General features: G+C 35.1%; 1 protein-coding gene across 4 annotated transcripts in view; it reads left to right on the forward strand.

Annotated features, from left to right (window-relative positions):
- The window catches only part of PLEKHA1 (pleckstrin homology domain containing A1), a 36,013-nt gene that overhangs the window by 8,372 nt on the left and 4,944 nt on the right, over window positions 1-22,697 (forward strand). For all 4 annotated transcript variants that reach the window (XM_067300344.1, XM_067300345.1, XM_067300342.1 and 1 more), the window contains exons 2-11: window positions 5,871-6,031; window positions 9,052-9,108; window positions 10,926-10,971; window positions 12,731-12,828; window positions 14,348-14,479; window positions 16,407-16,550; window positions 17,423-17,491; window positions 20,356-20,420; window positions 21,223-21,286; window positions 22,536-22,625. In XM_067300344.1, the coding sequence (XP_067156445.1) occupies window positions 5,891-6,031; window positions 9,052-9,108; window positions 10,926-10,971; window positions 12,731-12,828; window positions 14,348-14,479; window positions 16,407-16,550; window positions 17,423-17,491; window positions 20,356-20,420; window positions 21,223-21,286; window positions 22,536-22,625 (906 nt within the window). In that variant the 5' untranslated portion in view covers window positions 5,871-5,890. The remainder of the gene's footprint in view (window positions 1-5,870; window positions 6,032-9,051; window positions 9,109-10,925; window positions 10,972-12,730; window positions 12,829-14,347; window positions 14,480-16,406; window positions 16,551-17,422; window positions 17,492-20,355; window positions 20,421-21,222; window positions 21,287-22,535; window positions 22,626-22,697) is intronic.

Raw genomic sequence — 22,697 nt, forward strand, 5'->3', positions numbered from 1 at the left:
ACCACTGTAATTGTTAGATGATTAGTGCGCATGATGCTTCCATACTGTGGCTTGGTTTGGTTTGAAGTTGGATTAGATGTTGGGAAGGGGTGTATTGTTTGACATGCCTCCTAGCCGCCTTGAACAGGGATAAGAGAGGTCGCTACTACTGATACTTATAGGGCTTTATTATTATTATTATTTTTTTTTTGAAGAGCAGTTTCTTATACTTAGGAATTCTTTCTCAGATGAGTACTGGCCTGTTATAGTTATTTTTTTTCCTTATTCTTGACCACTTTGGAGAAGGAATTTAGTTTTAGTGGTCAGTGTTTTCTGGAGGTTTCTAGTTCTCATCTGTAGATACAGTTAAAATATTAAGGATAACTTTGCTTTGTTTGATGCATATGCAAGTTATGTCTTCTGTTTAATGGACACCTACAATATCTGTTGTGTCCTGTAGACCAGAAACTAAACCATGAAGGGTGATTGGGAAATGCTCAACATGCTATTTTAAAATAGTTAATCCCAAAATATCTTGGGCATTTGTGAGGATCTGGTGGATGAGAGAGATCAGTAAAAAATGAGCAAGGCTGTTGTTTCTGGACCTAAATTATGTATACAGTGTTCTGCCTCTCTACTGGGAAGTTTTCAAGGGGTTGAAAATGAAGAAACTTGTAAAGAACTATCTCAGAAGACTTACGTAGCTTATTTTCAGAGGGTTTTCTGTGCCGTTTGCCTCAGTCTTTTCCCCCTCCCTCCCCATCTGTTTTGTCCTGGAAATGTGTAAGGAAGAAAGCCTTCATTGCTGTGTTTTTCAACGTACAAGCAGGGCAGTCTTGACTCGTCCCTTACCCTTGGGAGTCAGTAAATGGAGCCTACAGTAAAAGAGAGAACCAACTGGAGAGCTGCTGATTTACAGCAGGAAGCTGACACTAATTGCACAGGCAAAAGCCGAGAGTACTTAACAATTAAACTGTCCCTGGAGCTGCAGGAAAGAGTGGAGGAGATTGCTGGGGATACTACTTGCCTTTGCTGTGTAGTGAGGGAGCTAGTTTAAATAGCAGAGCCTGAAGGGGAAGAGGGGAGTGTGGGTGAGCATGGCTCATAGCATTATTTTATATTTATTAAATGTAGTTTTATAAATATTCATCATTTCACAGAGGTAAGTGAGTAGGTAGTAATGTATGTTTCTTAATCATCTTAGGTAATTCAAAAGAAAGTCTATTCTTGAGATAAGTTAAGTCCAAAGTTCAAAATACTCATAATCAGAGCAGGAAGTACAAGTGTCAGCCTAAATTACAAAAATGAAACTAGTAATAAATATACACAGATTTTTGAGGAAAATGCATGTAAAATAAAACTAAAAAGCATTAAGTAGCAGTGACTGTCTCACTTTATTTCTTAGTTAAGCTTTCCTATAGAAAGTGCAAAGTCTGTTTTGGACCCAAGAACTGCACGATCTTTTTATTTATATGAAGTTCCACTGACTCTTAACAGGCCTATGCAGCCGATCAGTGGTCTCTGCCTGCTTTGTGTAAAATGAAGTATTAGCTCTCGAAGGAGAGATTGGGCTATAGAACTGTTAGCATTGCGTACTACTTTAATACTCTTGCATAGACTTTGTACTTAAAGATATGGAGGAAGCAATGAAACCGTAAAGGAGGAACGGAGGTGAACTCAAGAGCAGATGCTGGTGTGAAACTAAAAATAGAAATTAACGTAGGAGACTTGAAACAGTCTGTGTTGTAAGGGGTGAAACTGGATGCTTGCATGCCTCTTCAGGTTCTACTTGCAGAATCATGCATTTACCGTTATAAACTGGGCAAAGGTGCTCTGTGCTTTTTATTTATAGTCATGTCCAGGGGGTCAGCCTTCTGTTTGTGAGGTGGTCCCTAAATGTTGAGGCATGTTAATATATGGTATACCCTCCAGGAAAAACAGTGGTGAGGGGAAATGTGAGAGAAGCTGGGCTGAGGTATGTATCTACTTAAATTAGTACATTGCCACTGGAAAGAGGGATGTAAAATTTCTAAAATAAGTGACGTGTCCTGTTTGGATTATAACACAACCCTCAGAAGGAATTTGAAGGAGGTGAAAATTTTTTGAGTTCTTATGTGCGAATGTTGATAGACACTACAAAATGGGATTTCAAAAATATTTTAGCTTCTGGTTGATTATGACAAGAACCAAGGAGGAATGTGTTACGGAGATTTTTTTCTGAAACAGCGCTGTATCATTGACCCCTGTCTCTTCCGCCACACTGAGGTGGGGGAAGGCAAAATGAAATGACGTGTGTGTAACTGATTCTAGGCTTGGTACCTTTTGTCTCTATTTTTTTGCTGGAACTACTGAGTTAGGGAAGATCTGGGAGGAAGCACAGCTTTTCCTTTCTAAGAACTCATAATCTTTTTTTAGTATCAGACTCAAAAAGTGGGCAAAGGATTTCTTATATTGCTCTGTGGTTTTAGTTTCTGCTGCAGCAAAATAACTAAATATGTGTGTAATTAAATGCTGTAGAACACGTTTCAGACTTGGAGATTTTTGTATTGGAATTCCCTGAAATAATATTTTCATGAGCATTAAAGTGTACCTATGTAAAATAGCATCCATATTCTGAAGCACACTTCAAGGCAAAATTCTGGTGAATAGTTAGATTGGTGGTCTTCCAGCCAAACTTCCTACATTAGCTGAGGGATTAACACTGAAGTTTTGTAATTCTTTCAACAAAAATCTTATAAGTAACAGGCTAATAATTCTGTCTGTTGCTTTTTTGGTCTGACTAGAGTTGCCAGGAAGGGTGTCATAGTGGTGGTTTTGTCATATGTGTTGAGTTTCTTTAGCAACTGGAAGAAAGTAAAAAATCGGTCTTATGTGCATCACTAAATTATGGTTTGTTAATGAAAGCTGAATAGAATTGGTAATAATTTACAACAGATTCTCGCTAATGTGTAATATGATGAAAGCAGTTTTTCAAAACTGAAATGATTGCATGATTTCACATTTGATTTTGATTTTATGATGTTTGAGTTCTTTTTCTTTAAAGAGCATCACTAGTAGATCTTAGTAATTCTATGAGGAATTTTGAACTAATCTGGAGAAAAAAATCAGTTATGAAGCTTTTTTTAATTAACCTCTAGTTCATCCTGTATTTTCATCAAAGGAAAAAGGAGCTGAAAGTAATATTTTATAGGCTAAAAATTAGCTGATAGTACTTTGAAGTAGAATATCTATATGGATTTTCTTTTTTCTGTGAAAATTGGTTTGACAAATAAGAGAAAGCTTTGTAATCTTGGGGTTTTGCCCTGAAAAAATTAAAGCACCTGAGTAGCTTGACTTCAGTGAAGTTATATGCTCAAAATGGATTGTTATGTGGTGTGTTTGGTTTTTTTGTTTTGTTTTTAAGATAGGTGCTCCTGTAGGGAAAAGTACTTTGAAAAATTTTATTGGTTTTATTCAGCAATTCTTAATGGGCTTTTATTTTGTTCAGAAACAAGTTTTCCTTGTTTCGCTTTCTTCACATTTGCAGAGAACTCGGTTTAAGCCTGCTTAAACAGGAAACCAACCACCAATATTTGCTTTTTATAGGCACAGGATTTTTCTAGGCTTTATATACTCTTAATGTCAAGCTGTAATTGTATCCAGGAAGTGCTGTATATTCTGTTGAGGGACCACATGGGACAATCTAGGACAATACTGGTGAATGGTGTTTATTTTTTTTCATTTAAATAAATTAGAAGCATGTGTGATGCCAAGTTTTGCCAGTTTAGAGGTATAATTTAGGGAACAAACACCCTTTAGCTACATGTGTATTTAGAGATGTTACTATAGTGTAAAGTGATCCCATGAACCAGAGCATGAATTACTAATGAACGTTAGTAACAGTTATGACGTTGTCTTAATGCTCAAGTGTGTGTTTTTACTGTTAGTTATAACCATAACTCAGTTATAACTTCTCAGACTTGTGATAATTAAGTTGAGGAACACAGCAAGAAAATTTAGATTACCTTAATAAATTTGGTTACTTTATTGAAGATCAAACCTATGCCTTCGAAGTTTAAACCACCATTGCATACCTTAAATATGCAGGCTCCTTTGCCTTCTGTGGCTGAAAAGAACAGATTGGTCACCTGTTTAATGGACAGCTTATACCCATTCAGTGTCCTTTCAGCTGTATGGAAAATCTTGTATCTCAAACAAAAGTGTGTTAACTTTGTTAAAGAATATAAATTAAAATTTTTTGATTAAAAACTATATATGCATTAAAATGCATTAAAAATGCATATATATTTAGAATTTAACTCTTTTATATTTAAAAAGACCTGAATTTTTGTAACAATCTCTCATCAGTTTGATATTGCAGTCTCTTCAGCTTTCTGTAAATAATTATTGCTGAATTAAATTTATTAGATGTAACCCTGATGCCAAACTCAGGATACCAGAGACTTGAATTGGCATCAGTAAATTAATTGGTGTTGGGCACCTAAAAGGTTAGTAATTACAGGCTGGATTAATTGACTCAAAATTGGTTGCTAGAATTTTTTCTAGTATGGTGTTGGAATGATGCTAATCAACAAAAAACTGTTTCTCAAAGTGGTTGAAGCTAGATTTGAACAGTAGTCTTGAGGAATTAGTGGTAAAAAAAAAACACGTGGTTTTAGATATATGCCTACGTCTACATATATGTATATCTGATCCCCTCCCCCCAATAAACACTTTAAAATGTATTTAGCAGTATATCATCTTTTGTTATGTTGCTTCAATATGTAGATACAGCTAGTCATCAGGTATCTGCCTATTATATGTATATATAACTGTATTCACACCAGATAACATGAAGCAAGAAAATAGTGAAGGCAAAGAAAATTTCAATAAATTTTAAAATGAAATTTTGATATTACATAGTGCAAGCTGGAAACTTATGATAAAAGAGTCTGAAGTGCTTAAACCTTTTATGTCTGATGTTAATATTTTGGGGTATGTACTATTTCTGAGTTTTGTAACAAAATGTAAAGAAGACTGAATTGTTTCTGTCCTGCTCCGGTAAAGATTGGCATCAGTCTACTTTTATCACTTTAAATGTTGGTTTATTGGCATTTTTAAATTAATGTGGAAATCTACTTTTGGTCTTATGAAGCTGGCTTTTAAGGTAAAATAACTGTCCCTTAAGATAAAAGGAAGCAAAAAATAATGCAATAACCAGCAGTAAAATGGAGCAGGAAAAGGTGAAGCAGGCAATATGGGAACCAGGTGGTCAGCAGTACAATTTTCTTAAAACAAACAAAAAACTTAGTAGTGCACATCAACATGAAAGATTTCAATTTTAGACTAACAGGTGCATTCAAAGTTGTCACTTGCGCATACATTAAATAGTAAAGATCAAATTGTATAAGGATGAAAAAAAAGTGTGATTTTACCATTGTTAGACTTGAAGTTCTTTTCGTAGCAGAATTAATGTAAACATTGTTTCTAAAAGCCTTTCTGTTGAATTTGCTTAAGCAAAATATGAAAAATCATGTCAGACGGAGCTGCTGACAAAGATCCTTTCTTGACCATGAAAGGCAACGTTCAAAATAAGAAGTGTAAGCCTAGCGTTATCTAGATTTTGTGCAAGTTGTGAAAGAGAATATTTGGTTATTCTCTGCTGATCTTGTTAAAACTAATAGTCTTGGTTTTCTACTAATATTTACTGCTTTTATCATTGCATTTAGGATATTAGGTATCCTAAACATATTTCAAAGAAATAATTCTAAAGTATCTAAAAATTTAGTGGTGATGGGGAAAACATTCGGCTTCATTTACTCTTCTGAATGTAGCATGCAGTATAGGTACAGAACAGTCTTAAAATCAGTAGCAGGAAATTTTGGTTAACTTTCATGCTTTTTGTTCTGCAGTGTAATGTTCAGGGTCAGAAATGCCTTATGTGGATCGTCAGAATCGCATTTGTGGTTTCCTAGATATTGAAGAAAATGAGAATAGTGGGAAGTTTCTGCGGCGGTACTTCATTCTGGACACACGAGAAGATAGTCTGGTGTGGTACATGGATAACCCACAGGTGAGATGTTCTTGGCGGTTAGTTATTTGGCTTCTAACAACTTCAACTTTTTTCTTAAGTAAATCTGTTAAATACCTGGAAATGGGTTTTCATATTAGTTTTATGGATCAAGAAGCTTTAAGAAAATATTATAGTCACATAAGTGAAATCACTGTAAATCATTCTCTCTCCTTTACTAATATGTGCAGTCCTTTACAGAAAAAATATAATTTGTATTTCTGCTTAATACTTTTCCAGTTGCAGTTAGTAGTAAAACACTTAAAAACAACTTTCTGGCATCAATAAATTGCCAGTATATGAACCCAAGTATTGACATAAAGGAACTGGGGGTCAGATGAGAGTTTAAATACAATCCCACATGTAAATCCGTCATTAGTTTTGAAGCCTGATGTGCCATGTTTATTTTGTTTTCCATTTAGTACCTTGAACCTGTGTTGCAGGTTCTTGCAAACACTAGGTAGTACTATATCATATATAACCAGATGAGCCTGAATCAAGAGCTAGTTTCACTACACAGATCTGTTAATTCAGCTTTAACCTTATGTGGAAGTATGTAGTTTCCTTTACATCGCTTGGGTCAGTTGATTGTTTCATGTTACTTTACCTCAACAGAATCAATCATCGAAAAACAATTCTAATGATTCTTGCAATTTTGATACAGCCTGAATGGTATATGAATGAGGAAAGCTTATATCCATCATGCTGGAGAGCATCCTTATATCAAAGTTACTTTTACAATATACACAGTATCAATATGTTTTCTAGTTCAGGGGAAAATAAATAATTGCTTAAGGTGTGGATACTGAGACAGTGAAAGCATAGGATCAAGGTCATCTGACTACTATATGCCAGAAGACTATTATGCCAGGAAAACTAGATTTAAAATGCAGTAGAAGTCTACCTTTCAAAGGAACAAATAAAAATTACAAAATGATGTGTAGATCAATGAATGTGACTTATGACTAAAGCATTCAAAAGTTCCTACTGGGGAGAAAAAAGAAGCAGTTTCTGAAAATAAGAGATTTCAAATGTGTGATCTCAGTGAGTGAAGTATTCTTTTTCCTTTCTTCTTGTGATATGTCCAGACCATGTGGGCAAAAAGCTTGAAATGTTGTAAAAATCGCAGTTCTTCAGAAGCTTTTTAAGACTAGTGGTACTTTCAGTTCACAGTTTTAGAGTTTTTATTTCAGGGCTTTTTTATTTTATTTTTCATTAATGTTAGTTCATGCACAAATGAAAGGGTGCCTTGCAAAGGACGGAGAGTTGAAGCCTGTTGTTTTTCTTTCACTGTGTATTTTTTAAGAACTACAGAGCTCTATAGAGCCCCTGTGTGGAGGCCACACTTAGTCCTTGGAGTGATGCAACTTTTGATATAGGTTGAGTTTGTGGGGTGTTGCCCTTCTGCTGCAGAACTTCATTGTGTTCTTTGTCATGGATAGATGTGCTGTATTTGTGTGTGTGAAAATAAGTTCAGATGTTCAAAGGAATGATGTTTTTAAGTCCACCATTAACCATGTGTAATTATTACCCTAAAATATGGATTAAAAACTGGTATATGCTGAGATCAAAATCATTCTAATAAACTGAAGCTTAAATTTATTTTTTTGGACAGAATAGGAGGACTTTTTCTTTCTTTTCAACTTCAGTGTCACCAGCCTATAGCAAATCTAACACTACTTACCTTTCAAATACAAATGGAATATAACCAATTTATTGTCTTTCTTTCTGACACTGTGGATAGAATTAGGTTCCTCTTTGCAATGTAGAAGTCATAATGCTGTACAAATATGCTGTATGAATAGATTGTCACATAAACTTAATTTTTTTTATGTTGGAAAAGAACCCTGTTAAAAAGGTTACTGAAGACTTGGGGTTGGGGGGAGAAGAGGAGAGAGCAACATAACAAAGAACACTTTAGCTGAGAAAAGGATCAGCAACCAGATGCAATATCATCCTTATGGCCTCCAGGAAGGTCTGCTGTGGGAGGAAGGAGAAGAAAGCACTGTTTCCTACTTTCTCCTCTGAAGGAGAAATATAGAGAAAAATGTTACTTAGTTTGTCTCCTAGATGAATAGCAAGCTCCAAGAGTATCGTGTAGTAAGAGCTCGGAAGTTGCTGGAGTTACCTATATGGGCATAGCTTAGGATATTTGTCATGATTAAGATTTGTTCTAAGTATAGACTTAATTATCTAACTATGAGGTATGTAGGAGAAGAAAGAATGATGCTATAACTCGAAGGGCCACTTTGAAAGGAAAAGCTGTAACAGAAAAAAGTGCATGGAAAACAATGCTCTATTTAAAGGAGTAAGATTATGAAGACTATTTCATCTGAAACAGTTCATAAAATGTTGACCATGTTTTATTGTGCTATATAGTACACAGTTACTAAATTGTTGTATTTCCAGCTGATTATGAATAGTAATGCAAATGTTAGCAGACTTGTGTGCTACACATGGATGTAAAAGTAACGGATGGCTCCTGTTTGGATTGTAAGGGTATTTAGGCTTAACTGCAGCTTTAGGAAGCATCATGGTCTTTCCCTGCGATAACTTGGCTATTAAATTAGAAGTCTATGATTTTTTTTTCAGTATGTTTTGGAAAATAAGTGAGACAGCCTTAGAAGTATCTGACCAATGGATGAATGTCACTTCTTGTCCCTTCTGCCTGCCCTGGCCAAAATACCTAAGAAGCCAACATCTGTTAAGGAAAAAGTATTCTTTCCAGATTTCCTGGATGCAGACCTGCAAGAATCAGTCTTCCTCTAGTAAAATACATAAACCTCTGAAACAATTACTATTGGTATTGTTTCTAGCAGTCTTTCTGGTTTTAATTGATTAACAGATGTGTGTCTAATAAACAAGTAGTTTACATCCTGTTACAAACACACATTGTGTATTGTCTATAAAAGCATGTAGGATTTTTTTCTCTGTTTGTGGAGTTGACTTATTTGTTTTTGACACATGTACATTGATATTGAGGATAACCTAGTTTTACTTTGTAATATTATGATTTGTTTTAGAATCTTCCCTCTGGATCTCCACCTGTTGGAGTCATTAAACTTACTTATATTTCAAAGGTAAGCTAATATATAAGGCTCTTGTTGCTAAAATGTGGTAATAATGACCAAAGGCCGCTTGAGAAGACCACAACTTTAGGTAACAATTTTTAAAGCCTCTTATTATATAATGTATGGGAAGTTTGTTGCCTGTCTGCTACTCCTAAATTTTGGAGGAACATTAAAAACATTTCACTAGTACCAGGTTAAAATAAAAACAGACTATTTACTATGTTGTCTAGATTTGTTTTGTGAGGTGAAATGGCAGCTCTTTTTACTTGCGTGCAATAGAACTAATATTTCTGAACTTGGTTTCACTTCTTTGCAATTTATTTTACGATATGACTATTTGATATTCCAGATAGCCTTGGAGAAAAGACGGGCCAGTTAGAAAGTGGAGACTAAGTCACTGGGTATAGTAGTTTGCAGATAATAATAACCTTTAATAGATTGCACAAAGAAATTAGCAAATACTTAGTTCACTGCACCCTGTGTGCATTTATTTCCAGTTAAGTTTGAAAGAAAATAGAGAGTTAAGAATTTAATCATCTTTATGGTTAAATTGGTAGCAGATATTGCATTAACAAATAAAGAGGAGAAAAGCAACTGACCTCTTGTCTTTCTGCTCTTTTCTCATCCTTTATTGTACACTTTTTCTTGTTACCATACTCCATCTCCTACCTTCCATTCCATCTATGTATGTATCTATTTATATGGGTTTTTCTCTTGTAAGAGGTATCAGTGATACTGATTATATCATGAGAGTACAGAGATATCTGTGGAGACCAGCTTATATGCTTTCTGTTTTCTCTCTCCTACTGCTTAATTTGCCCCGAATCTTAATCATCTCCTTAAGAAATCTGAAGCCTTGTATCTCACTTTTAATGGGAGCAGGGGTGGCTTCCTGTGCGTGTGCACCTGGATGCCCCTTGCAGGCAGCTCAAATGTGCCTCCTGTACTGTGGCTCCATCAGACAGTGACAGTGTGGTTGTGCTGATATTTAGGCCATTGAGTAAACTGAACTTTCAGTTGTGGGATGAAGCAAGACTGCGGGATTGCTAGCTGTGCTGGACAATGTATTCATGCCCAGCCCTGTCCCATGTAAAGCAGGAGGATTCATGAGTCGCCTCTGTCATTTCCCACATATTTACTGCTTGTCTAACTTTCCATAGTTGAACTACTACTGCTGCTACTAGTAACATAATATGTATCTTTGGTTTCTGCCCCAAGAAAGGTTGTGAGATGAGAGAGACTGCTTTTCTGTCTCCCCCAACCTTGGTAGAGGTGCTTTATAATGTAAAGATAGCAGTGCCTCCCACAGAACAAGACCCAGCTCCCCATCCCCCAAATTGGCAACATTTTAGAAAATGTGTGAAGTACACTTCAGAAAAATGGCTATTATTCTTTTTATGCAAATAACCAAAATAAAGCTGAGGTCTGAAAGTGCAAAGTGTCCTTGGTTGTGTGGTGTGTTTTTTTTTTTTTTTTTTTTTTAATTCCATTGGGACTTGAGTCTTCAAAGTGCAAGTAGAATAACTAAGTTTTCTGGTTTTAGCATTTCACATGAGATTTTCCCATACTGGGACGGTAATGAATCCTTAAATTTAAGGAATAGAAGCATATGGCTTAGATTGTCATCTTATTATAGATCATAAATCTTGAACTGAACTTTATATAGTACTTTTCTTTCTTCTTTTTTTTTTTTACACCCCCTCCCCCCAAGTTTGCTATGCTGCTAATCTTCAAATTCAAGCCACTTGAAAGAGAAAGAAAATTATGATGTATGGTGTATATCTTGTATACATAGCAATACTTATAAATCTTAATTTTTCTGTTAGGTTAGCGATGCAACTAAGCTAAGACCAAAGGCAGAATTCTGTTTTGGTAAGTTGTTGTATGCAGTATGCGTGTGAAGTAAGTCCTTCAGAAATTTGAAGCAAAGATATGTTCTTCAATTCTATCACTACATAGAGCTGGTAGTATATTTTTTTAAAACAGTTTTTATTCTCTATTTCCTGCCTAATAAGAGAGAGATGTTGGCTTCTCATAAGGTGTTGTTGTGTTTTTTTATATTGCAGTTTATTGAAGAGTAGTTGAGAGCTTTTTTTAGATATTTGATATTTTTGAGGCAATAATAAGCTAATTAAAAGTGATTGGTATTGTCAGAGACCTGGCATGCCTGTGAGCTATGCAGACAAGTAATTAACTGCTTTAATCTGTATTGTTGATAAAGGAGTTGATTTACTTGATCTAAAAATACAGTCATGCCTGCCAGTGATCTTTTTAAAATTTTAGCCTAGTGCTGCAATGAAGAAAAATAATTTCCTTAGGGTACTTTCTAGTTATTGGTATTTAAACATATTGTAATAATAAAAGGGCTTTTATGAACACCCAAAGCTTTAAATTCATTGAGTCATTTGTCCAGAACTTATCATAATCCTAGAATTTTGTAGTAAGCCATTGGCATTCGCAAAAGTGTATGTAAAGACTAGAACCAGCCACAGTTCTGTTTATGAATAATCAACCTTTATGACTGCATTCATGTAAGAGTTTTATCTCAGTTGAAGTTGCCAAAAACACCTGAAGGGTTTGACAGTGGCTCCCTATTGACTGAGGTACACTTGCCAGGCATAGTGTAATACAGGCCCAGAGAAGGCAGCTCTACCACGCTTTGCAGATCCACGTGAGACTAACTTATGTGCCTGTGAACCGTGCAATTCATGATTTTGGCCCTGTGCAAAGTAGTCTGCTTTGCGCTGGATTTCTCTAAGTCTCTGTATTGGGGCTAGTGAAACATTTGGTAATCACACCTGCATGCGAGATTTCAGAGATTCTGGACTAGTACCTTGTGTGTCAATTCAGTGTTATCTACAGATTCCTCTGCTCTGTGGACATCTCCAGATGTTTGCCCACATCAGCTATAAGGTTGCTTTGTGTCACTGGGTCAGGTCTAAGAAGCCTTACTGGTCCCAGATGCTGGCTTAAAGGTTATAATATTTCTGATTTATTAAAGCATATTCAGTACTTTTTGGAATGTCTTTTTATTTAAATACCTGGATTTCTTGTAACTTTGTCAACTCATTATATAGCTCTCTGTATTGTGAATTAATACGTGTATCTAATAATGTTTGTTTCAATCCATCTGCTTAGTGGAGAAAAGTGATGGAAGAGTAAAGTATCAGTTGCTGGCATATATTTGCTATTAACAATGTTCTTAACTGTTATAGGCAGAGCAGCAAAATCTGTTCAGTCTTTGCTTGTAATGCTTCAAAATTCTGGAGAAGCTTTAGTCACTGTTTACCTTAAAACTAATTTCAAGATAAGTTCTTAGAATTTATGTGAGAAACCTAGATGTTATTTTTACTCTGGTGTAGAAATATGTTTGTCTTTTTTTTGGGTGAAGGTATTCTAGATGTTGCCAGAAGAAAAAATAAACTTACTAAAAATGTGCTTTCTTTGCAAGCCTGTCAAGGTGTATATCTTAAGATGACTTTCCAAAAATAAATGCAGCATAGAGCTGCACTGAATTTTCTAGCTATCTGAAATAAACTCTTATGATGGTGTTAAGTTTGTTGTTAAATTTCAGTGTTGTTAACTTCTTTTATATATATATATATATATATATATATATATATTTTAACAGTTATGAATGCAGGGATGAGAAAATATTTTCTACAAGCCAATGATCAGCAAGACCTAGTGGAATGGGTAAATGTTCTGAACAAAGCTACCAAAATCACAGTAAGTAGTTTAGACCATATTTAGCAATGCTTTCAAAGTATCACTAAAATAATGAAGAAACTAATGGTGCCATGTCCCAAAGGCTCTCACTTGATTTAATTTAAAGTAACATCCAGACAAAGAAGCATTAAACTAATGAATGCATTCTTCTGTGTTAAATTACTTTTTTTGTTTTGTACCAGAACAGGTTGCTATCACATGATAGAAAACACCCACATATTATCACAGTCTTTTCATGAGGCAGAAGCTATGGTTTTGTTTTCTCTGCAATTTCAGGGAAGTGATGACATGAGCTGTTTTGAAAGTATGCTCTTGCAAAGGGCGGGGGGGACTGAGCACTGTGCATGTCTCAAATGTAATAGTTAATGATAGTTAAAATAAGTAGTTGGAATCATTTTGCACAGAATTTAGCAATATATATTGCATCAGTGGCAGGTGGATGCTTAACATTTTTGAGGGTTCTTTGCTTTACTGCTTGCTGATAAATTTTTGAAAAGTCCTACATCTCCCTTTTTTTCTTTGCTGCTATGATAATCAGAGTATTCAAAGTAAATGAAGAGGTAAGTTTTGCTGCTCATCATAATGTGGGTTTTGTGTAGCTCCCATGACTCCTCACCTTTACACCTCAATGATACAATAAAAGGTGCTAATTTTTTTTTCTTGAGTGAACTACTTTTATAGTGTGAACATGAGAACAGAAGATCAGCAGCTTTTGTGATAGATGACATTACACTGTGTAATTGTCATAAGCTGTGTACGTTTTGTCAAATGTATTTCACTGCAACTTGAAATGTTAACCTTTGGATTTTAATTGCCAAATGAAAAATATGAGCATTTCAAAACTTAGCAATCTAATTAATATTTACTGTTTCACTTTTAGCAACAGACTACATGTACTGAAATGCATACCTATGTCTTGTCCTTCAAAGCAGCCTGAATAGAACTCTTCCCCCCTTTTCAGTTATTAATCTTAATTTAAGCTTGCATCATTTCATAGTACACATGGTCTTCATGCCAAGTGTTGGAATGTGAGTGAAAATGTCATACTAATCAGACATAGTTTTTGCAAAAAAGTTTTTATACTGTAGCATTGAGTTTATGGCCGTATTATGCTAGTTCTTGTACAGGCAGTGGGGAATTCCCATTCTAAGGCACTTTATTACTGGTGTAAGTAAAACTGAAAGGAAGTGAGAAATGACCAGTTCTTCTACAAATTAGAAATGCTTCTTAAAGATCAAGTATAGTGCTTATGACAGAACTGGGAACTGATCTTAGATTTCAGGTCACCTGGTGAAATACTTTAATCAGAACTAGTTTTGTTCTGAAAACTAGAACAGATATTGCCACAAATTTTCATGTAAGCTATTTCTAAAGTTTTACAAATAAAGAACACGTGTTAAGTTCCCCAAAGATAAATAAAGAATGCTTGAACAATGATTTTTTTTGTGTGTGTATATTTTATTTATTTTTATTTTGGTTTTCATAAAACTTTTTGTTAACTATCGTATCTGACCTTCAGGTACCAAAGCAACCTGATCCTCTGTGTCAAATGGATAATGCTAATCGTCAAGCTGAAAGCCCAGGTGCAAAGAAGCAAGTGTCTTACAGGACAGAAATTGTTGGTGGTGTTCCTATCATTACGCCTACTCAGGTAATACCTTCAAAACAATTGGGTATTTTTTTGATACAGGAAGCTTTATTGTTTGACAGATCAGTGTAAGTTACATATCATAATATAGCTGTCAGCTTCATGCATGGTTCAGAGGGCTTGTACTCTGATGTGCACCTTTTATAGTTGCTGGATGTTCTTTGAGGATTTTTGTCTCCTTTATGCAAGACTATAAAGCATTACTTAAGTATCTGACTTTTGTTCACAGTAATTGGTTAGTATGCTAAAAACTTTGTTTTTCTGTGAAACGAATTGCTGGTGTGAATAACGCCAGTGTTGTCTATTTGACTGCCAAGGAACAGGGGGAAGAAAATGAGGTGATGAAGTTAGCTGATTATCCTATGTCATTAGTGGTATTAAGGATGACAGCAGATTAAACTATTGAGGAAGAGCCATATTAAATGGAGAGATTGGACAGATCGGATAGCAAGTGAAATTCAGTGAAGTAAATGTGAAGTAAGGCCTGCTGGGGAAAAGCAATCCTAGTTTTGCATAGAAAATACTAGGTTCTGAGATGACCGTTCTTCCCTGAGTGAGAAGTAAGGGTTATGGTAGTGTTATGAAAACATCAACTCAATGTTCAGTAACAGTAAAAACCCCAAATCAAGTATTAGAAGTCATTAGGAAAAGAAGAGGGAGCAAAACAGAAAATTTAGTTGGTGTATACTGTGTCCAGTTTTGATCTCATCTTAAAAAGGATATACTAAAATTGGGAAGGATTACACAGATGATTGATTAATGTGGAATAGTCTCCATAATGAGGAATAACAGAGTGGGCTAGTACTCTTCAGTGCAGATAAGAAATAAGTAAAGGAGAACGTAATAGAGATCTATAAAAATGATTGTCACAAAGAGAAGTGGATGGGATAAACTGATAAACCTTCTCTTCCAGTACAAGAACTATGGACTATTAAAGCTAGTGGTAACCAGGTGAAACAGGGATGGAGTTCCTCATTCAGGGAGTAGTAAATGTGAGGAACTCCTTCCCAAAAGATGGCATGGATACAAAAAATTTTCCTGAGTTCAGGAGGCTTGACATGCTCATGGAAGAAGAATCCATGCAGTGTTGATAAATACATAAAATTATCTGGCTCAGGAAGTTCTCTGAACTGAAGATAGTTGGAGGGTGAATAAATACGAGGAGAAAATGTCATGTTTGCTGTGTTTCTTCTTCTCGAGATGTATGCTTATGGTTACTGTTGGTGACAAAGCGGTTAGATGGACCTTAGATTTGAGACAGTATGACTGGTCTTGTTTTGGTAAAATTGATGGAAATTGTCTGGTGCTACTTATTCTTGTTTTGCAGCAGGTAGAAGAAAAATAAGTCTTTCAGCAGCCCATGGTAGTTAAAAATGGCATACCAAATTCAGTGTATGCATTTGCTTTCAAAGGAAAGAAATGCTCAAAGCTTCAGTAATACTAGATTACAGGAAGATACGTAGTTCTGTGTGACATAGTGGCATGTGTGAACATGAATTGCATTAGAAAGACTAGTGACTTCTGTTGTGTTGTATGGCCCTAGAAATTGTTTTTTACTGCCATAACCACCTCTAATATTTTGCCTTTAAGTCCTGTTATCGGTTTGAAATAAAAACACGCAAGTACTCTGTTTCTAGGTCTGTAAAGTTCTTCAGTTTGAGTGTCTGTTTGTTAGTATTATTCTAGAATATTCAGTGTTTTTTCTTACCATAATTTTAAGATGGACCTTGCATATACTCAGCCAGAGCCCTTGCAGAGAATCTCATTAGTTGCCTCTAAAAATCAATTGAAATATTTTATCCTTTTAAACAAGTTAGAAATGGGATTTGTGGGCATGGGATAATGAATTTATTTCCTGAATAGCAGTATGGTTATTCTTTAACCTTTAGAAAAACTTGAGAATTTTCTGAACTTTCCTGCTTTTATCTAGAAAGAAGAAGTCAATGAGTGCAGTGAAGGGGGTGATAGAAATTATTTGAAACGGTCACAAAGTCACCTTCCTTATTTTACTGCTAAACATCCCCCAGATAATGCTATTATCAAAGCTGGCTACTGTGTTAAACAAGGAGCAGTGGTAAGTATTTGAGATCAATGAGTTTCATTCATCAAGATCAAAGGTCCTAAAATGGTATTTGTACTAACCAAGTAGATGCTTTAAAAAACAAAACAAAACATAATTACCAGGAGCTTTAACACAATTGAAAATGTTAAGGGTGGCTAAAGATAAAACTAAAAACTGTAAGTCATAAAGCGCAGTAATACGGACATACATACATATTACTGGAGGATAAGCTTTATGTTGCTGAAGATTTTTTGGAGAAGAATGTTATCTGCACATGGATTTTTAGATTATGATTAGTGCATGCAGCTAAGGAGTCTGCTCTTCTACAGTTATGTAGAAATCCTTACTTTTGTCGTAAGCCATCTGAATTAAAACAGAAGTTCAATGTCTGCGTGCTGCTTAAATCTTTGAAATATTTAGAAAAAGCTAATTTTTGTGTGGGTAGGAGGAGGAATTGTATAACTTGTGAGACCAGCTAACACAAGTAGAACGACTTACGGCATACCTTACTAAATAAACTAAAAGAAGGAGCAGACAGTTCAGATTAAGCAAGATATGCATGCTTTGAGTTTTCAGATCCATTTAATCTGAGATTATGAAGCTTATTTTTGTAATGTTCCATGTCTTCATTTAAAAACAAGATCCAGAGACATTTAATATGCTGTCTGACATTTTGTAAAGGATACTTGTGTTCGTCAGTTGCTACAATTTCAGTAGAGGTTGATGGAAAAATATAGTAAAATAGAAAACAGTAGCTTCCAGAAGTTAAAATTGTTGCATTTTTCTTAAATAAATAAATAAAATAATAATAATTATGCAGTCTTGTGTGATTTATCTATCCATCTATAAAATCTTCCCCCCCCCTTCCTCCTCTCCTTTAACAGATGAAGAACTGGAAGAGAAGATACTTTCAGTTAGATGAAAACACAATAGGCTATTTCAAGTCTGAACTGGTATGTTTCCAAATATGTGTTGCTTTCAAAAGATACTTGGAAGTAAATGTGAAGAAGTATACTTACTTGTCTTTTTAAAAATGTGCTGTGCTGCTCCTGAAACTCTGTTAATTCTGTGCTACTATATTTTTTCATGATAGGGAAGAACAAAAAGTTAATAAGGATGGATGTTAGCTCTCTGATTTCAGTCTTCACTCTGGGAATCTGTTAGTAGGGCACTGAAGAATAACAATGGAATATATTCTATAATCATTCTGATTTTATATTAGTATCTTATATTAGTTAGTACTCACATATAATTAGTTATGTTCTAGGAAGAGCTGATCATTATGTGGAGAGACATAACTGTAACCTGAGTGTTTTTGCAATTTTTAATGCTAGGATTATGGTGTGTGGCTGTGTTTTGGGGGGTTTTTGTTTGTTTGTTTGTTTTTCCTGTGGGGTCTTTCCCCACACTGCCTTCACTTCACCAGGACCAACAAGGGAGGTGAAGAGCTCTGCTGTTCAGAAGTGAGGTTTATACAGTTTGTTTCTCTGTTTCAACTTCTTTCTTCCCCATTCATCACTTTTGAACCTTTTGACCAATTTTGACTAAATGTTAAGGGTCTTCAAGCTTAATTTAAAACTAAGTGGCTGGTACTGGAGGCAGTCTGTTTTCTCCAAGAAGGTATCTAACACTTACTAAACCAGAAAATCTGTACATAAAGAAAGAAGTCTGAGTTAATGTTGACAGCAGGGAAGTAGATCCTGCTTCACAAATTTGTCTGAAATCAGTTTTTTTTTTTTTTTTTCTTCCTCAGTGTGTGTGTTTGTGTGTGTGGGGGGGGGGGAGGGGGTTATTTAATTTTTTTTTTTTTATTTAAGAGAGTCATCCCTCTTCTCTTCAGGGAAGTAAGTACTGAAGAGATAACATGTTGTCTTTTTGGACCGTAATGGTTAACTGAGGAATTCCATGGTTAGCAAACATAATTACAATCATGGAGTTTCACGTAGTTCTTGTGAAAAATTAGGATCTGCCCTGTCTCAAACACATATTGGAGAAACATTTAATCTATCCTAGAAAGAGTAAAACTTTCACTGAGTGTGGCACACCAAGAAGAAGAAAACATCAGGCAACAACTTAAGTGAAAGTGTGATGGACAGATGGTTATCCCCTACAAATACAAAAAGGGTAAAGTGCTCTCTTCTGAAGATTTAAGGTGGTGAATGATCTCTTTCAGCGATGTGTGGGGTCTCTGTTTCCCTAATATTCTCCTGTTCCTAATAAGAATAATACAAAGATAAGATCAAAGTTCAGTAGCAATTGTTTGTTATGCCTTTCTGGCTAAGAAGGCTATTGTGCAGAGGCCTTATTCACCTAGTGTAGCATCAGATTTCTTCCAGTTCTGGAAGGTTTCTTTCCATTAGAGTTCAGTTCCCAAGAGTTACGATCTTCAGTCAAGTATGGCTTTTGCTTGAAGTTAGTTTGTTGTCTTGAGAGGAGAGCCAACCTGGGCACTGGTAGTTCAAATGAGTCTTACTGAATATCTTCAGATGTTACTAATTTGCATCTGTGGAAATACATCATGTTTTCTGTTCTTCCAATTAAAAATCCATAGATTCTGATTTTTCTCTCAAGGATCCTCTCCCTTCAATTTGAGGAAGAGTGTGTCTCTATCTTCAGATGGAACGTAGTGAAGTGCAGGCAACATCTGACCAGGAAAACTAACTTCTGAGCTGAGGTCTGCTAGACAAGCCTGTGACTTTCCCAGAATGTTCAGTTTTGTTGCCTTCCCTGTATTGCGTGCTTGTATTCCAAGAAAGATTACTGTTTACTGTTACTTTGAAAATTTACTGTAATGGATCTGTGAACCTAAGAAAAGGGGAATAATAACTGAAAATGTTGAGTTTTAAAATCTGCACCTTCAATCAACTATAGAGACAAATTACCAAATGAAAATTGATATTTGAGGATTGTTATATTTGAGTGACATTCACTATTTGCTCTAATAGCAAAAATTTCTTAGGTACATTAATGCAAATTTTAATTTAGGGAAGGTGGTTATTCCAGAGCTGACAAATTTGCTTTTGTCTACAAACTGAAGCAAACTGAAGTACTCCATAATAACACTGCTTAAAGAGAACATATTTGGGGGTAAAATAAGACTTTTTCATGCAACAGCCACATGAAAATGGTAGTGCAAAGACTTTTAGTGGTTGTTTAAAAAAAACCAAACTATATATGACATTATTTTGTCGTGGCAAAAATAAAAGCACTTCTGCTTGAATATCTACCCCCAGTGTGAATCTGACATAATTCTAACAACATTGTGTGAAACTGACAGAATTATAACATTTATCTCATTTTTGTAACAGTAACAGAATATTCAGATGCTTTAAGAATACTTACTCTTTTACAGGTTTTGGTACAATTGTGTGGGTGTGTGTGTATTTCTTTTTTTTCTTGTACTGAATATAGGATACAATTCATCTTCTTGTTTAAAGTTGTGTCATGCAGTACAATTAACAAAGCATCTTGTATTGTAGCATTTCATTGTAAATGAACGTAATGACAGTCCTACTGAAATTAGTTGCTAGGGGCCAGATTCGGTTTTCTGATCTGGTTAGGGGAAGAGGTCAGGGGTTGTCTCCATTATGATAAGATGAAATACTTGTGCAAGAAAAGCAAACCTTGGTTGACATCACCTTCTGTATAAGTGACTGCCTTGAAAGTGTCATTTATATAGTGCTGCTACTATCATTGGTCCTGACCTTTGACTTTCTGACTGTGCTCTACTTGTTAGATACACTCTGCTGAAGTAATTTTACTCTTTTTCTTTTTTTTTTTTTCCTTTTTTCTTTTCTCTCTTCTTCCTCCCCACCAGGAGAAGGAACCTCTCAGGGTTATACCACTTAAAGAGGTCCATAAAGTTCAGGAATGTAAACAAAGGTGAGGAGAAAGAAATACTGGTGCAATTACATGGGAGTGTTGTGTGCATGGCTTTGTCATGGCTAGACTGCTCTTTGGAAACAGTGGAGAGCTTTTTAATAACTTTAGTTGACTTATGCATATTATTTACAGGGCAACAGGTAATCTTGTGCATAAACTGATCTGAGTGTTCTGCGTTACTGTGTGTTCCAAACTTACAACATGCAGTAACCCTTTTGTAGAGTGTAAATATATTAGACGAGGGGTGGAACAAAGAAGTGTCCTGAAGTCCTTAATTGCAGAGAGAAGCACAGGCACTGCCTGATTTGAGGCAGCAATTTTAGGAGTCTGTGTACTCCTAATAAATATTCTGTAAGCCTTTAGATGACATTATCTTCCTCAAGCACTTCTGTTAGATGTCTTAAGTTGAGATGAGTATGTTCTTCCTTCTGTTTCCCTTTGACTAAGTGGCAATATACTGAGTGAATTCGTAACTTTAATTTTATCTGTGAAGTGCTTTATTAGTTCATTTTTTTAAAAAAATCAAGCACTTGCCATCCATATTATGTTAAAATTTATCTTTGGAGGCTGCTTTGTATGACGACCATTTTCTGCGACCTTCCTATTGACAGATGCTCAGATTTGAACAGGCATATCAAATGGTATCTTGTATGTATTTTTGTGCTTTTTGATTGGTAGAGTGTGGTAGAGAATGCAAAGGTAACAAATGCTCTAGTTTTCTACACTTCCTAGAATATTTTTTTAAATACAGTGGGAAAGTTGAATTTGCTATTTAAGTATTATTGATGTGTTTCATTTACAGTGATATAATGATGAGAGACAATCTCTTTGAAATTGTAACAACTTCTCGAACCTTTTATGTACAGGTAATGCTTTTCCTTTTTAAACTTTGGGCAAAACCAAGAGATTACCATATCCAAAGCAAAGCAGCACAACCATTTTGCTTTTAAAATTGTATTTAAATATACAGTGGTTTTTGGAGAGAATGCAATTTCATTATATTTCAGAAAAAGATGATGCATGTAAGAAATTTTCCACATAACAGCAAGGAAGTTATGTTGGTAGTGTATGAATGTAATAAATCCTAATACTTACTAGTATTTTGTTGGCATTCATTTCAAATTTTGTAGTAATAGCTCAATATATAAAAAAATTTTGAACTACTAAATTTTTATTTACAGTTAGTTCTCAGATTCAAATTAGCAACTGCCTTTTTAAAATGTCTACTAAAAAGCACAGCAGCACTCTGGATTTCAGTTGCCATCTAAAAATGTGTTGGTGATATGTATCCATATGCACCTTTATTCAGTGCATCCATTCAGTGTTGCCTTCTAAATGTTCTGTTATAATGCCAATCACAAAAAAGGCTTGCTTTTTAGGTGTGTGGGAATGTGATGCTTGTAGTATTGTTTCTCATATTTCTGGAGGAAGAAATAATTGCTGAGTTTCTCTTGTAGGATCAAAAAGGCTTACACCATTTACTACAGGCAGTGAGACCAGATGCTGAGTTATGAGCTGTCTTATGGCAGCTCTTCTACTGCTGAATAGAATTAAGTGACGTGTTATACAACTAATTAAGACACAACTTTAGCTTTTTATCCGTCTGTCACAGATATGTACACCCTTGGTGTTCACTTTTAATCTGTTGTATCTTTGTTATTGTTGTTTTAAGTAAATGTACAGCTAACCCCCTGACATAAACTTATTTTAATTTTACCGTAACTCTTCAGTAATTATCTCATAGAAGTAAAGAGCAACACTGGATGTGAAAACTACAGAAGTTACATCATTGGCCAAAATTTGTTAAGAGGTGTCAGCAAACCTTCTGTCAAAATAAGCAAAATTTGAGTTTTATGGAGTATATAAATAGTATAAATGTTATTTTATAGAAGTATATGCATATAAAACAATAGAAAATTCAGGGTAAGCATTTAAGAAATGTCTGCATTTAAAAAATACAAGTCCTGATAGCTTTAAATAATGGACTCCTTACATAGGGTAAGGCTTTCATCATGTTTTTATGCAGATGGTCAGGATACTGGTAAAAAAAAAAAAAAAAAAAAAGTTGAGTTATACAATGATCTTGAATATAATAATTCATATTGTTTGATCCAGGCGGACAGTCCAGAAGACATGCACAGTTGGATAAAAGCAATCTCTGGTGCCATTGTAGCACAGCGGGGACCTGGAAGATCAGCAGCTTCTGTATGTTATTCTGAGCCTTAGAGAAAATGTGATTAGTGGACATTTGTTTATGCACATAAAATTCCAGTGTTT

This window comes from Apteryx mantelli, chromosome 7 (assembly GCF_036417845.1).
Source record: "Apteryx mantelli isolate bAptMan1 chromosome 7, bAptMan1.hap1, whole genome shotgun sequence".
NCBI classification, from domain to species: domain Eukaryota; kingdom Metazoa; phylum Chordata; class Aves; order Apterygiformes; family Apterygidae; genus Apteryx; species Apteryx mantelli.